Source organism: Staurois parvus, unplaced genomic scaffold (genome assembly GCF_062004578.1).
Source record: "Staurois parvus isolate SC_StPar_1 unplaced genomic scaffold, SC_StPar_1.0 ptg000191l, whole genome shotgun sequence".
Taxonomy (NCBI): Eukaryota; Metazoa; Chordata; class Amphibia; order Anura; family Ranidae; genus Staurois; species Staurois parvus.
In genome coordinates this window covers 5227312-5241890 of record NW_028317987.1, presented here as the reverse complement: position 1 = coordinate 5241890, position 14579 = coordinate 5227312, and the positions used below count along the sequence as shown (strand labels likewise).

Sequence of the window (14579 nt, the reverse complement as noted above, 5' to 3'; positions counted from 1 at the left end):
TCAGTGATCAGTAGGAGAAGGACCCCCTTATATCAGTGATCAGTAGGAGAAGGACCCCTTATATCAGTGGTCAGTAGGAGAAGGACCCTCTATATCAGTGATCAGTAGGAGAAGGACCCCCTTATATCAGTGGTCAGTAGGAGAAAGACCTCCTTATATCAGTGTCAGTAGTAGAAGGACCCCCTTATATCAGTGGTCAGTAGGAGAAGGACCCCCTTATATCAGTGATCAGTAGGAGAAGGACCCCCTTATATCAGTGATCAGTAGGAGAAGGACTCCCTTATATCAGTGTCAGTAGTAGAAGGACCCCCTTATAACAGTGATCAGAAGTAGACGGATCCCCTTATATCAGTGGTCAGTAGGAGAAGGACCCCCTTATATCAGTGATCAGTAGGAGAAGGACTCCCTTATATCAGTGATCAGTAGTAGAAGGACCCCCTTATAACAGTGATCAGAAGTAGAAGGATCCCCTTATATCAGTGGTCAGTAGGAGAAGGACCCCCTTATATCAGTGGTCAGTAGAAGGACCTCCTTATATCAGTGATCAGAAGGAGAAGGACTCCCTTACATCAGTAATCAGTAGGAGAAGGACCCCTTATATCAGTGGTCAGTAGGAGAAGGACCCCCTTATATCAGTTGTCAGTAGGAGAAGGACCCCCTATATCAGTGGTCAGTAGGAGAAGGATCCCCTTATATCAGTGGTCAGTAGAAGGATCCCTTATATCAGTGATCAGAAGGAGAAGGACCCCCTTATATCAGTGATCAGAAGGAGAAGGACCCCCTTATATCAGTGATCAGTAGGAGAAGGACCCCCTTATATCAGTGATCAGAAGGAGAAGGACCCCCTTATATCAGTGATCAGTAGGAGAAGGACCCCCTTATATCAGTGATCAGTAGGAGAAGGACCCCCTTATATCAGTGATCAGTAGGAGAAGGACCCCCTTATATCAGTAATCAGTAGAAGAAGGATCCCTTATATCAGTGGTCAGTAGAAGAAGGATCCCCTTATATCAGTGATCAGAAGGAGAAGGACCCCCTTATATCAGTAATCAGTAGAAGAAGGATCCCCTTATATCAGTGGTCAGTAGAAGGACCCCCTTATATCAGTGATCAGAAGGAGAAGGACCCCCTTATATCAGTGGTCAGTAGGAGAAGGACCCCCTTATATCAGTGGTCAGTAGGAGAAGGACCCCCTTATATCAGTAATCAGTAGAAGAAGGATCCCCTTATATCATTGGTCAGTAGAAGGACCCCCTTATATCAGTGGTCAGTAGGAGAAGGACCCCTTATATCAGTTGTCAGTAGAGGGACCCCCTTATATCAGTGATCAGTAGGAGAAGGACCCCCTTATATCAGTGATCAGTAGGAGAAGTATTTCCTTATATCAGTTGTCAGTAGAAGGACCCCCTTATATCAGTGATCAGAAGGAGAAGGACCCCCTTATATCAGTGATCAGTAGAAGGACCCCTTTATATCAGTAATCAGTAGAAGGACCCCCTTATATCAGTGGTCAGTAGAATGACCCCCTTATATCAGTGGTCAGTAGGAGAAGGACCCCCTTATATCACTGGTCAGTAGAAGGACCCCCTTATATCAGTGGTCAGTAGAAGGACCCCCTTATATCAGTGATCAGTAGGAGAAGGACCCCCTTATATCAGTGATCAATAGGAGAAGGACCCCCTTATATCAGTAGTCAGTAGAAGGACCCCTTATATCAGTGATCAGTAGGAGAAGGACCCCCTTATATCAGTTGTCAGTAGAAGGACCCCCTTATATCAGTGATCAGTAGGACATTCTTAATGTTCATCAGTGGGAAGACTGCCCCCTCTTACAGATCATTGATGTCAGTTGTTACTGAGAGACATAAATTGTTGATTTTCCAGGAGCCCCTAGAAACCTAGGTTTCCACTAGAACATCTAGTCCATCCATATTTAATAGACTGAGACAGGAATTGTTCATTGTTGAAGGAGCCCCTAGGAAAATTAGGAGGACCCCTGGCTGAGAAAGGCTGGACTAGGCAGTCATATATTTCTATCCCCCTTGGTGGGAGTGGAGGTGACCCCTCTATAAGGATCTACAGTCCATACACACCCAGCACAAGGCCGGGGTCACACTACCAGACGCTTCTCGGGGCTGCAGTTCCTCTGAGCTCCACAAGGTGGGGATCTCACTTCTACCCAGACAGGAAGTCTCTATGGAAGACAGACAGGAAGTGATGTCAGGTGCAGACAGGAAGTGATGTCAGGTGCAGACAGGAAGTGATGTCAGGTGCAGACAGGAAGTGATGTCAGGTATAGATAGGAAGTTCCATGAATGAGGAAGCGGAGAGGAGACATTCCTGGATGTGGCAGCAGAGGAGGTAATACGTAGATGAACCCCTTCAGGGGGAGGAGTTGATGATAATATATTTGCTCCCAAAGCTGGCCTACATGGTTCAGTTTTATCGTTCAGCCAGCGGGATGACCATGAAAACTGAAGCGATTCCCCCATCCACACATTAGAGGTGGATGGGGGAATCCTCCCCGCTGCACTCTTGTATTCTGACAATGGGGGGACTCCTCCGCTCTCAGAATACACAGATCAGCACTGAAGCTATTGGCTGCTGGGGGAGTGGCTTTTATCCGGCAGTGGCCACACATGGATGGAAATGTGAGCGATCCCTGCTGAACCAGCTGAATTTCCATGGATCTATGGTCACCTTCAGTGACTTCCTCCCCTCCCCCTCATCTCCTTCATGATGGAAGTCATGCTGAGATCATCTCCCATTGGCTGAGCAATATTCTCTTGTTCAAACAATTTTATTAATAATAAAGCAGAGTGGAACAAACAAGGAGACATTGTTAAAGTATAATGGACATGGAAGTTGCAATAGGATATATATTAAAAAAATGAATGAGATTCACAATACAAATGTCCATATGCTACTAGCATACACAGGTAGATACAGGTTGACATAACAGACAGTATTGTTCCCGCCAATCACGGTAATGTCTCCCGAGTGCATTAAAGAAATAGGGGGAAATTTGAAGGGGGGGTCAAACCGGGGTGGAAGGGGGGAGAGGGAAAGTGGAACAACAACCATGACTCCATGAATGTTCAACAAGTTTATAACCGCCCCTGCGTGCTACGTACAAAGGGCTATTGAGTATATCCAAAGTGCATAGTATACAAATCAGGGGAGAAGGAGTGATTCGTCAAAGTTAGGGGGGAGAAAGCGCTCTACCCAGGGGCTCCATATGCGTAAGAATTTAGGAATCGTGTCAAGAATTGTGGCTTCCACCTTTGCATGTATCATGGCTTGTGTTATTCTAGTTTTGACGGCCGCGATACTCAGGGTGGGGGATTTCCAGGATTTTGCTATAACCTGCTTAGCCGCCGTTGTAACTTGCATGATGAGCCTAAATTGTGAATTGGAGATGCCAGGGGGGCATTGATTGAGTAGGGCTATTGATGGATCGGGTTGTAGGGTGGTAGTGCTAAGTGTAGATATTATGGTGAAGATTTCACCCCAAAAGGTTCGGGCTATTGGACAGTCCCACCACATATGGTACTGCGTTCCTGGGTCCGTACAGCCTCTAAAACAGTTGGGAGAGTAATTAGGGGTAAATTTTGCAATTCTCGCCGGGACTAAGTACCAGCGGGTTAAGACTTTATAATTTGTTTCCAATGCTACAAAGTTCTGTGAGGATGATTTTGTGTTGGCCCAAATGCGGTCCCATTCAGACGGGTCAAATTTCTTTCCCATATCCGCTTCCCACTTGTGGGTATACAGAAGGGGGGACGTGGTAATCGAAGTGGTGAAGAGTGAATATAAGCAGGAGATAAGCCCACGTCTATGAGGGTCTTTGTAGCACGCTCGTTCAAAGAGAGACATGGCATCTGGCCGATTGGGTATTGTGGTATAGGGAGCGTAAAAGTGTTGTAGCTGCAAGTATCGGAATATCTCGGAGGCTGGGAGGCTATGCGTTTCCCGCAGCGAGGCAAAGGATTTAAACTTATTCCTCTGTAGGAAATGATGTGTACGGAGTAAATTAGCAGAGGACCAGGCTTTGAATAAAAGGGGTGCCTGCCAAGCTGGGGGGAAAGCTGGGTTTCGCAGGAACGAGAGCATAGGATTGTGTGGTGATTGGAGGAGATAACGGGTTTTCAGTTTGTCCCATAAGGATAAAAAGTGAGAAGTGATGGGGTTGGTTATAGAGCGGCGGTCCATCGGCCTCAACCAGAGTAAGTTAGCTGTAGATAAGGGGTCACATTCTATCTATTCAAGCACAACCCATTGAGGGATTTCAAAAGTTGCATGATATTTAGGCAACTGGGCTAAATGCGCTGCCTGATAATATTTGTTAATGTCAGGTAGGCCCAAACCTCCACTGAGCTTAGGGCGATAGAGGGTGGAGCGAGGTATACGAGGACGAGTATTGCCCCATACATAGGAAAAGATGTGACGCTGCAGTGTGCGGAGGTAATGAGGAGGTACTGGGACAGGGAGGACTCTAAACAGATATAGAATTTTTGGGAGGATTGACATCTTGATAACTGCTATTCTGCCGAGCCATGCGAGGGGGAGGGAGGACCATTTGGTCAGAAGGGTTGAGAGGTGGTTAAGCATCGGAAGATAGTTGGCTGCGTAAAGGTCTGATAATCTAGGAGTCAGTTTGATACCCAGGAAAGGGATATGACACTGTGACCATGGGAATGGTAAAATCTGCTGCAAGTGCGACACCTCTAAAGGGGAGAGGGAAATGTTGAGTGCTGTCAATTTATTAGGGTTTACTATTAGGCCCGAAAGCGCGCCAAATGTCTCAAGGAGCCGAAGTAAGGAAGGGGAGGAAGTTAATGGGATGTAAGAAAGAGCAAGACGTCATCTGCAAAGAGACATAATTTATGATGCGTGCCCCCTGGCTGAGCAATATTCTCATTTGTCTCTCAGCTCCTTCTTGCTATTCCTCGTCCTGCCTGTTGTTTCCTTGGATTGATTTTCTGTGTAGTGACCCCGGCTTGGTCTCTTGGATGCGCTCGTCTGTTGCTTGCCCTGACCTTTCTCCTGATTCCTGGATCTCCTCCTCATCTCTCCTCCATATCCTCTTACACAGCTTTTCTCCACACCTGCAGTGACCCTGGGGGGAGGAAACTTGGCACCAGCACGCCGCCAAATCCATCCCCACCATTAGGGGCTCTGGAGACAATTGTCTGCTATTTACACTCCGTTCCTCCGCACGTCACCTGATCACATGACAGCTTACTTCCACAGATTCCGGACAGATTTCTGGATGGTAAAGGTCAAAGGTCACTCTTCAGTTTAGGAGAGGTAGGACGCACCCAGGAACAAGGATTTGGTTTGTATGGGAGCCTCATATAGAGGACCCCTCAAATCTCCCCATCCAAATGTCCCTCCATCCAGAGTCTATATGTCCTATGACATCACACTGACCTCACAGCTCCTCCTCCCAATGTCCCTCCATCCAGAGTCAGAGAATCCTATGACATCACACTGACCTCACAGCTCCTCCCCCAATGTCCCTCCATCTGACTTTTTTCTGATGCTCTTAGGGTGTGGGGCCCCTTGGTATCCTCACATGTAAAGTGGGACTGTTGGTCCTGCGTTGTATGTAATGACATCAGAATGCTGCAACAAGCCTATACCCTGCGTAGTGTGGGGGTCCTGTGGGGGGAATTATACCTCAGCCTGAAGTGGGGCTTTAATAAAATGGAGACCTGAATGGAGAGGTGAGGAGGATTCTGGGAATATCATTTGATGTGACTATTTGTGTTCAGATGTAGAGTTTTCCTCCTGTGAAGTCTGGAGATCATATGACATCACATTGCCTCCACCTCCCTCCCTGATAGAAGAGAGAAAGAAGAAGAAGATTCTAGAAGTCACCAGAGAGATCACTGAGCTGCTGACAGGAGAGGTGAGCGGTGCCGGGAATTCTGGGACATTCTCCAGTAACAGACAAGGGATGTGTCTGGATGGTGACTGTATCATTGTGTGTGTCAGGTTCCTATAAGGTGTCAGGGTGTCACTGTCTATTTCTCCATGGAGGAGTGGGAGTATTTAGAAGGAGACAAGGATCTCTACAAGGACGTCATGATGGACAATAAGCCGCCCCTCACATCACCGGGTAAGAGGAGACTTTATTGTAAAGGAGAGAGCAGTACGGAGGATCCACCTAGATCCCCCATCATCTGATAAACACATAGAAACAATGGATTCAGTCAGTGTGTGTGTTTCCTACAGATGGATCCAGTCATGGGAACCCACCAGAGAGATGTCCCCGTCCTCTGTATTCCCGGGATTCCACACAGGAAGGTCACACCATCCCTCACCATCATCAGGTAGATGAGGAACAATCACTGATAGTATCATTAGGATCTGTACATTATCTGCATTGTTACCATTGATGGCATTTTTATTATATATTCAGAGTGGAAACCTGAGAGATCCTAAAGTTGAGGTTAAAGAAGAGATAAAAGAGGAGGAGGATGAGGATGGGGTGATGGAGGAGTCAGAGCTTCTAAGAAAACACAAAGATCTGTACCAGGACACCATGGTGGAGTCACCCAGCTACAGGAACCCACCAGAGAGATGTCCCCGTCCTCTGTATTCCCGGGATTCCACACAGGAAGGTCACACCATCCCTCACCATCATCAGGTAGATGATGACAATTATTGGTAGTTGTGATTTATACACAGCATGTTTGTTACAATGAATGTTTTATTATATCTTTCAGAGTGGAATCCTCGGGGATGATAATATTGATGTTAAAGAAGAGTATAAAGAGGAGGATGAGGAGTATGGAGTGATGGAGGAGTTTTCAGAAGGACACAAGGATATGATGGAGCCACCTAATACCAGGAACCCACCAGAGAGATGTCCCCGTCCTCTGTATTCCCGGGATTCCACACAGGAAGGTCACACCATCCCTCACTATTACAAGGTTTGTTGAATGGAGCATCTAGAGCTTGGTCTCGTGGAAACAATTTGTGCATTTTTCATGTGAATTTATATTTTACAGATGATATTTTCTCTCATTTCCTTGATTTAGAGTGGAGATCCAATCGATATAGAATTTGAGGTGAAAGCAGAAGAAGAAGAGGCGTATGTGAGGGATGATCAGCAGTCTATGGAGGAGGATGGAATAACGGGGACATTTATAGAGGAGGACACTCCTACAGAGATCAGCACAGGTGGGTCATGAACACTAAATCCATTCCTCCACCCATACTGCTCACTGATTGGTCCAGAGTAGGGCGGGGACTGGGTGATATCAGCCTGTAATCCCCTGGTCACTTTCCTGAGCTGTGTTCCCCGTCCTGTATTCCTGGATTTCTCTCGGATAATCTTCCTTCTCTGTGCTGCAGACACAATTTATGTATCTAGACTGGATTTATGGAGGTTCTGGGGTTCAGCTGGCAGAAAAATGTTCATTTTCACCATAGGCATTAGTAGACCTAGGCCCGTAGGGCATGTTCTTTTGATCTTTTGCACAATGTCCAAGTCTAGTAAGATCTCTGACAGAACATTTCTCCCAGGGTTCCTTGCTCTGTGGTCTGCTGGCTGTGCCGGGTGGAGGGATATGTCTGTATAGTCTCAGACTCAAGTCACTGAGTGCAGTCTCAGGAGATGGGAGGCAGCGGTGTGGGATCTCTGCAACTTGTCTCGGGTAGACATTTAAAGTGGTTGTAAACCCTCCTGTAATCCCCTCATCACTGTCCCTCCTATAAAAGACAGTTCTGGTTGTTTCCTCACTCTCTGACTAAGGTCCATGAATAAAGAAATGACCTGGTAGGAGATCAGAGGAGCCATTTCCTAGTTCCCTTGAGGGTGGAATTGTAAGCTCCTCAGAGACAAAGCTGCCTGATGTGGGCGGAGTCCTGGTTTGGGGGAACCAATCAACTCCTGTCTAGTAATCCTCTTTGTCTTTGTATTTTAGTCCATGGCCGGGAGATGAGGAAAACCTCCGAGGATTGTCTCACTTTGTCTCCAGACTGGAAAGTAGAAGATGAGGACCTCACACAGTATAGTCCAGGAGAAAACCCGGCTCCCTCCAATGTCCATCCGGCACCACCCAGTGTAGATGGACCATCGGATTCCTCGTATCCTGAGGAACCTCAGACTGTGCGGGACCGGGCCGGCCTTCCAACAGGGAAGAGCTTCTCCTGTACTGAGTGCGGCAAAGGTTTCTGCTATAAATCCCATCTTAATGTGCATAAAAGATCTCACACGGGGGAGAAGCCACATTCCTGTCCTGAGTGCGGGCAATGTTTTTCAGATAAATCCAATATTTACAGACATCAGAGACATCACACGGGGGAGAAGCCGTATTCCTGTCCTGAGTGCGGGAAATGTTTTTCACAGAAGTCAAATCTTTACACACATCAGAGATGTCACACGGGGGAGAAGCCGTATTCCTGTCCTGAGTGCGGGAAATGTTTTTCACGGAAGTCCAATCTTTACACACATCAGAGATGTCACACGGGGGAGAAGCCGTATTCCTGTTCTGAGTGCGGAAAATGTTTTTCAGATAAGTCCAGTCTTTACACACATCAGAGATCTCACACGGGGGAGAAGCCATATTCCTGTCCTAAGTGTGGGAAATGTTTCTCACGGAAGTCGGATCTTTACAGACATCAGAAATCTCACACAGAGAAGATCCACTTTCCTTTCCTGAGTGAGGGAAATGTTCCTCTCTGAAGTCCTGTCTTCCTGTACATCAGGGGTCCTACACAACCCTGGAGGTGTATTAGTGCCTTGAGTGCGGGAAATGTCTTCTAGATGAATGTTGCTGGACATCCCAGCTCTCATGTGGGGAAGAAGCACACCCTGATATACACCTCAGATATACTCCATGGCTGATCTTCATCATGGAAGAAACAGTTCATAAGGAGATCAGAGGTCCCCAAAGACATGGATGAAGTGTGGGACCGGGTTGGCCATTGATGGAAGGAGAAGAATAAAAATGGAGTCCTGCTCTGTGATTGGCTGAGTACATTTTGTGGTGGGAGATTTCACAAACACTTAGATGTCTGTTTTAAAAAATAAATATTTCTACCTCCTGTATACCGGACACTTCCCCCCCTTCCTGCCCAGGCTGACTGGTAACTATCAGCGCTCTCACACTTTGAATGACAATTACACAGTCATGCAACATTGTACCCAAATTATATTTTTGTAATTTTTTCACACAAATAGATATTTATTTTGGTGGTATTAAACATCACTTTTTACCATTTTTGCTTGTTTCTTGTTTTTACAAATAAATGGTCTTTCCTTATAAATGTAGACAAAGGTGTATTCTGCGCCATTTCTTGGGTACAATAACCCCAATCAGTGTCTATGATTCAGTGTGTAGGAGAGTTATAGAGTCTACAAACTATGGGAGAGATGTCTGAAAATCCATCATGTCTGATGACGGCAGATCTCATTTCTGAGGATCAAAAACACCAGAACGGTACAAATTGTCAGAACTTTATCTGTGAGGAAATAATCCGTATACAATTCATGGAAACAGGCGGGATCTGGAATGAAGGAGATTCCCTACTAATTCTCACAAAGTAACCGACATCCCAGTTCTGTATTTGTGATAATTGGAAGACGAAATAAAACACAATAATGTGCAAAAATATATATTTATTAATAATATAAATCAGTACAAAATGGGGATGAAATCTAATAGGTGATGATAAATAATAAACAATACAAGATAACAGTACAATGATCTAATCCACAATAATGGGGAGAAATACAAGCCAGCAATTACTGCCAAATATTAATGAATTACATCCAACTGTCTGGAAATGTCGTGTAAGAAATCAGTAACTCAGCAACATGTGACAACAGATATACAAATCCCCCCCGTGATCTCTCTACAGCCAGATATTCAACGCTCAACGTGTACCTTGCCATGACTTGATCTGGAATCCCATACACAGGCCAATCCAATCCGCTTACAATCTGAGATGAAGATGTAATGTTACATGAAGTAGTCTACCTTGTCATATATATACTGTATACATCCGGATAAACCATTGACTAGAAGCCAGAATCAGCTTCAGGGATATGTAAAATCAATCTTCCCCAGAGGAGTGAAATGATAATAATTTATACTGCAGGTAAAAATACGTCACATCCCCTCCTGTGCTCACCAGAACCGTTATCGGACTAAACAATGTATCTGGAGATATAAGGGGAGTACAAGTTATCTGAGGAAAATGAAAGTTCTAGTTCCCAATATGGACTGTATGGTGTCAGTGGTGTCAGCTTTCAGTGCGCTCACTTCAGGGGGTGTCTGTGTCCGTCTGTTGCCCCTTGTCTCCTGTCTTGTGAGGTCTTGTTTTGTGATGTGTGTCCTCTTCTCTGTCCGTCTATTACTTTTATCCCTCCAAATAAAACCTAGGCGGGCAAAGCTCATCTCTCCTCACAATGACGTCAGACTAGGTGCTATTTTCTCTACTAATTGATTTCAGTGACCTGAAGGGGGCAGTATAGGATGAGGAATTCTCTGACATGTCTTCTGGAACATGACAAGGGTTGACCTTTAACCTCGGCTGGTAAGGACATGACTACATTTAGAGAGAACTGCTTTTCTGCCAGGTTTGGTGTCACACAGACTGGTACCCATGTCACTGCTAATAATGTATTACTGAAAGTGGTTGTAAACCTAAAAAACACAAATCAGTCCAATCCTGCAGTTGGGTAGATTTTACCTTTACTGAGCCATTCAGCTTAGTCTGGTATCTTGAAGCAATTCCTTTCTCCAGAAATCCCGCCTGATCTTCTGAGCAGAATAAATCTGACACCAGCAGAAATATGGTGTCACCACTCCCCTTCTCCTGTGAGTGACAGGCTGTACTGAGGATGAGACCAGAATGAGCCTCCATGTAATACACTGCAGGGGGTGGGGGAGGGGGTGTCCTCTCTATGCTGGTCTCTGCCTTCACAAGATCCACAACTCAGCACTCATCAGCACCAGTGATTGTTCTTGAGCCGAGGCTGGAGGGGGGTATAACTGGGGGATTGTGTGACATCATATCTCCTCCTACTATTCTCTGGTCCTAAGCCACGCCCACAGACCAGCAGTTTTTGGAGGGCGGAGACAAGCTAAAGGAACATTTTTCTGAGGTACACTCACAGCTGTATAGATGTTTACATTAAAATGCATTTATGGAAAAAAGTAATTTTTTAATATTTGGGGTTTACAACCACTTTAATCATTATACTGAGACTTCTTATCTCACGTCTTCTGTAACATAACAACGTTGTCATACAATGAACTCAAACTGATACTTTATAATGTTACAAACAGAATATCCCCAATATACCAATATGTATTCATTGTTAAACCATTTCATATAAATATATGTATGTGGAAATGGAATATAGTAATATAAACCTGGATGACATAAGTAAGCAAGCATTCACTTCATGTAATACTAATAATAATACAAGTGACATTTTTGGATCAGATATTCCTGTCACATAATAATAACACCATATACAATGTAAGGTATAATATGCACTCTTTCCAGAGGATCATGGGAAATAATCATTGTGACCAGTTCTTGTGTCCTTTGTTCAATCTAGACATGGACTCATCCATTTATCTTACCACTTGGTGTCATGTCTAGTCTTCATCTTGTAGCCGTCTGATACCACCATACCTCCCCCCAGATTTATAACCTGGGAACATAAGCTGTAACCACCTTGGAATGCTCTTAGAATCTGTGTTCAGAAACCATGAAATAGAATATACAGAACAAAATGGCTTCCATCATGTCCATGTAGAGATGATAAGTTCAGGCCTTCCTGTTTCATTCTCTGAGCCCAGAACAGTTCCGTCATTTCCCCCCTTTTTCTCCATGGTATTCAGGTGAACAACCTAAGACATATCTGGGGCAAAGGTCGGAGTATAAGTCATTTACTCCAAAGAGTGAGGCCTTTCTTCATCCTGGATTGAGGAATGTTTTCCTCTTTTCATCCAAACTGATAACGGCATGGTGGAGTCTTAATAAAAATGAAATGAACTGCAAAGTAGTTGTTTCCACCATCATACCCAACATCGAGAATACAAAGCTTGTAATCAAAAATCTGATGAATCACTTTGGTCGTTGATTTGTAGACATTGGTTGAGCAGTGAATGTTTTCCTGGTGTGTTCCAACATGACCCGTACTCTTGCTTGAGCTCGGTTTATGTGGCAGTATACCATTCTTGTATTTCCACAAGTTGTAGGTGGGATATGTTGTAGTTTCTTTCAATGGATATCTTTGGATCAAAATTCACAAAGATCTTCTGAGATAATATCTCTCTTTCTGTTACTAAGAATCCTGGAACATCTTTCCTGATGAGGGACCCGGTCCAATGATAGGTTCGGACTTGAGGTGTACACCAAGGATTAAGTCCATCCAAATGATCGCTGTGTCTTTGCTAGCCATCCGTATCTTTACCAAATAATGATCTGGTCTGTTTGGACCTTCAGTCTTGATCAATAAAGGATCAATATGGATTCAATATGGATGCTATTAAAGAAAAACAGATAGTTTAAATATGTATTCTTACCAATTAATGATTTACGTATTCTAGCTATGCTGGATATTAACTGATTGGCCACATTATTATGGTATTCTGCTATAATTGGTATGTCCAATAAAACTCCATAGGACTTCAGATATGAAGATGAAGATATCTAGATGTTGAGAGAAAAACATCAGAATGTTCAATCATTATAGTAACGTTCTCTTATGGTACAAATAGAAAATCTTCTTCTGCATTACCTTGCATCATTCTCAGTTGAGACCTAGGATGACAAGCACAGAATCGATTAATATGAACCCATTTCTCCACACAATCTCCATTTATGACAATTCTTATTTTATATACCACAGGTGAAATGTCAGTAATAGTATACGGACCTTTCCATGAAGGAAGACATTTCTTTTCCTTGACTCTATCTGGAGCACAGTTGTATAAATACATTTTATCACTTACTTTATGCTCCTTCTTGGTAGTTTTGAGATGGTAATACGTTTTGTTGCTTACCACGGCTTTCTCTAGATTCTTCTGTGCAAAGGCAAAATCATGTTGTAGGTTCTGTCGAAGGTTTTCCACATATTGATGTGTCGTGGCTGCATTGATCAGGGTATGGTCAGATGTGTGATACAACAGAAGTTGTGGATGTACCATTTTCCTACCTATCATCAACTCAAATGGTGACATCTTGGTTGTGGTACTTGGAGTTGCTCTAATAGCCATGAGCACTAAAGGTAACGTCATATCCCAGTCTTTACCTGATTCTTTCATGAATTTCTTCAGGATGTTGATGATTGTCTGGTTATAGCACTCTACTGCTCCGCTGGATGCTGGACGATAGGCAATGTGTAACTTACATTTGACACCTGAAATTTTCCACATCTTAGACATTACCTCACTTGTAAAATAGCTGCCATGATCCGAATCAATCCTTTGAGGAAGACCAAGTCTGGAAAATACATGATTAATGAGTGACGTGGCACATGTTTCAGTGGTATTATTGGGAGCCGGTAAACATTCTACCTACTTAGTAAATAAACAAGTGACTGTCAACATGTATTTGTTTCCTGTAGATGATTTTGTGACAGGACCAATAAAATCAATCTGCAAATTGGACCATGACAATGAGAAACCCTTCTTCTGAAGTTGGACATGATGGCTGAAACTGAGCACAAACTAGACAACCCTGACAGTAGGTTTGAACATTCTTCAACATATGAGGCCAGTAAGCATAATCCCGGAGTAATTCGTAGGGAATCTTCTCACCTCGGTGACCTGCTGTAGGTGCTTCATGAGCATGTTGTAACATGAGTCCTCTACATATAGTGGGGACTCCCCATTGTTGGAGACCATTTTTGGATGTTCTTATCAGTAATCCATCTCTAATACTGAATTGAAATTTGCATGTCACTAATAATCGGAGGTCTTCTTCTTGGGCATAGTCTTCCTCCAATATAGGGGTGTTAACAGGGTCTTCTATGCAAGTGAATATAAATGCAGCGCACAAATAAAAGCAATCAGATGCAGTGGTACTAATACCTAATGTGAGGCGTTGAACGCATGTGCAAAATGTGCATGATCAGCAAACTGTATTCATACCATCATATAAATAAATAAATAGAAGATACAAATGAGTATAATCAATGTAATATGTGCAAAACCTTGTGTGAGAAGTGATAAACGTATGTGCATAGATGTGCGTGGTTACCTGACACCTATATCCTATATCCCATGTCCTAGTATATAATTTATATATCTTCTAAACCATATATTTCCAGTGCTAAATACCAATCACTTCCACATAATACAGTTCTTCATGTGCATCAACGTGGGAAGTCCTTTATATACAGTGCTCACAATCCACCGTCCAATACTCCTCCAAAATGACATTGATCTGTGCCTTTACCTGCACGGTGCTTCAAGTGATAACCAGTGATCACATTCCTGCTCATTCACATCCAGATGAAGGGCTCTTGTGTCACCCTTCAGTGTGCATACACCCCGGACACACTATTGCCCTCACCTTCAGGTTTGACCTGCATCCCAGGTC

The 14579-nt window shown here is 43.9% G+C and overlaps 1 protein-coding gene across 1 annotated transcript in view; it reads left to right on the top strand.

The window, feature by feature from the left end:
- Positions 1 to 14579, top strand: part of LOC149461908 (uncharacterized) — a 93562-nt gene that overhangs the window by 10288 nt on the left and 68695 nt on the right. Inside the window, exons 3-7 of the mRNA XM_089677745.1 lie at positions 6427 to 6654; positions 6734 to 6940; positions 7049 to 7190; positions 7937 to 8141; positions 8310 to 8647. Of these exons, the coding sequence (XP_089533871.1) occupies positions 6427 to 6654; positions 6734 to 6940; positions 7049 to 7190; positions 7937 to 8141; positions 8310 to 8647 (1120 nt within the window). The remainder of the gene's footprint in view (positions 1 to 6426; positions 6655 to 6733; positions 6941 to 7048; positions 7191 to 7936; positions 8142 to 8309; positions 8648 to 14579) is intronic.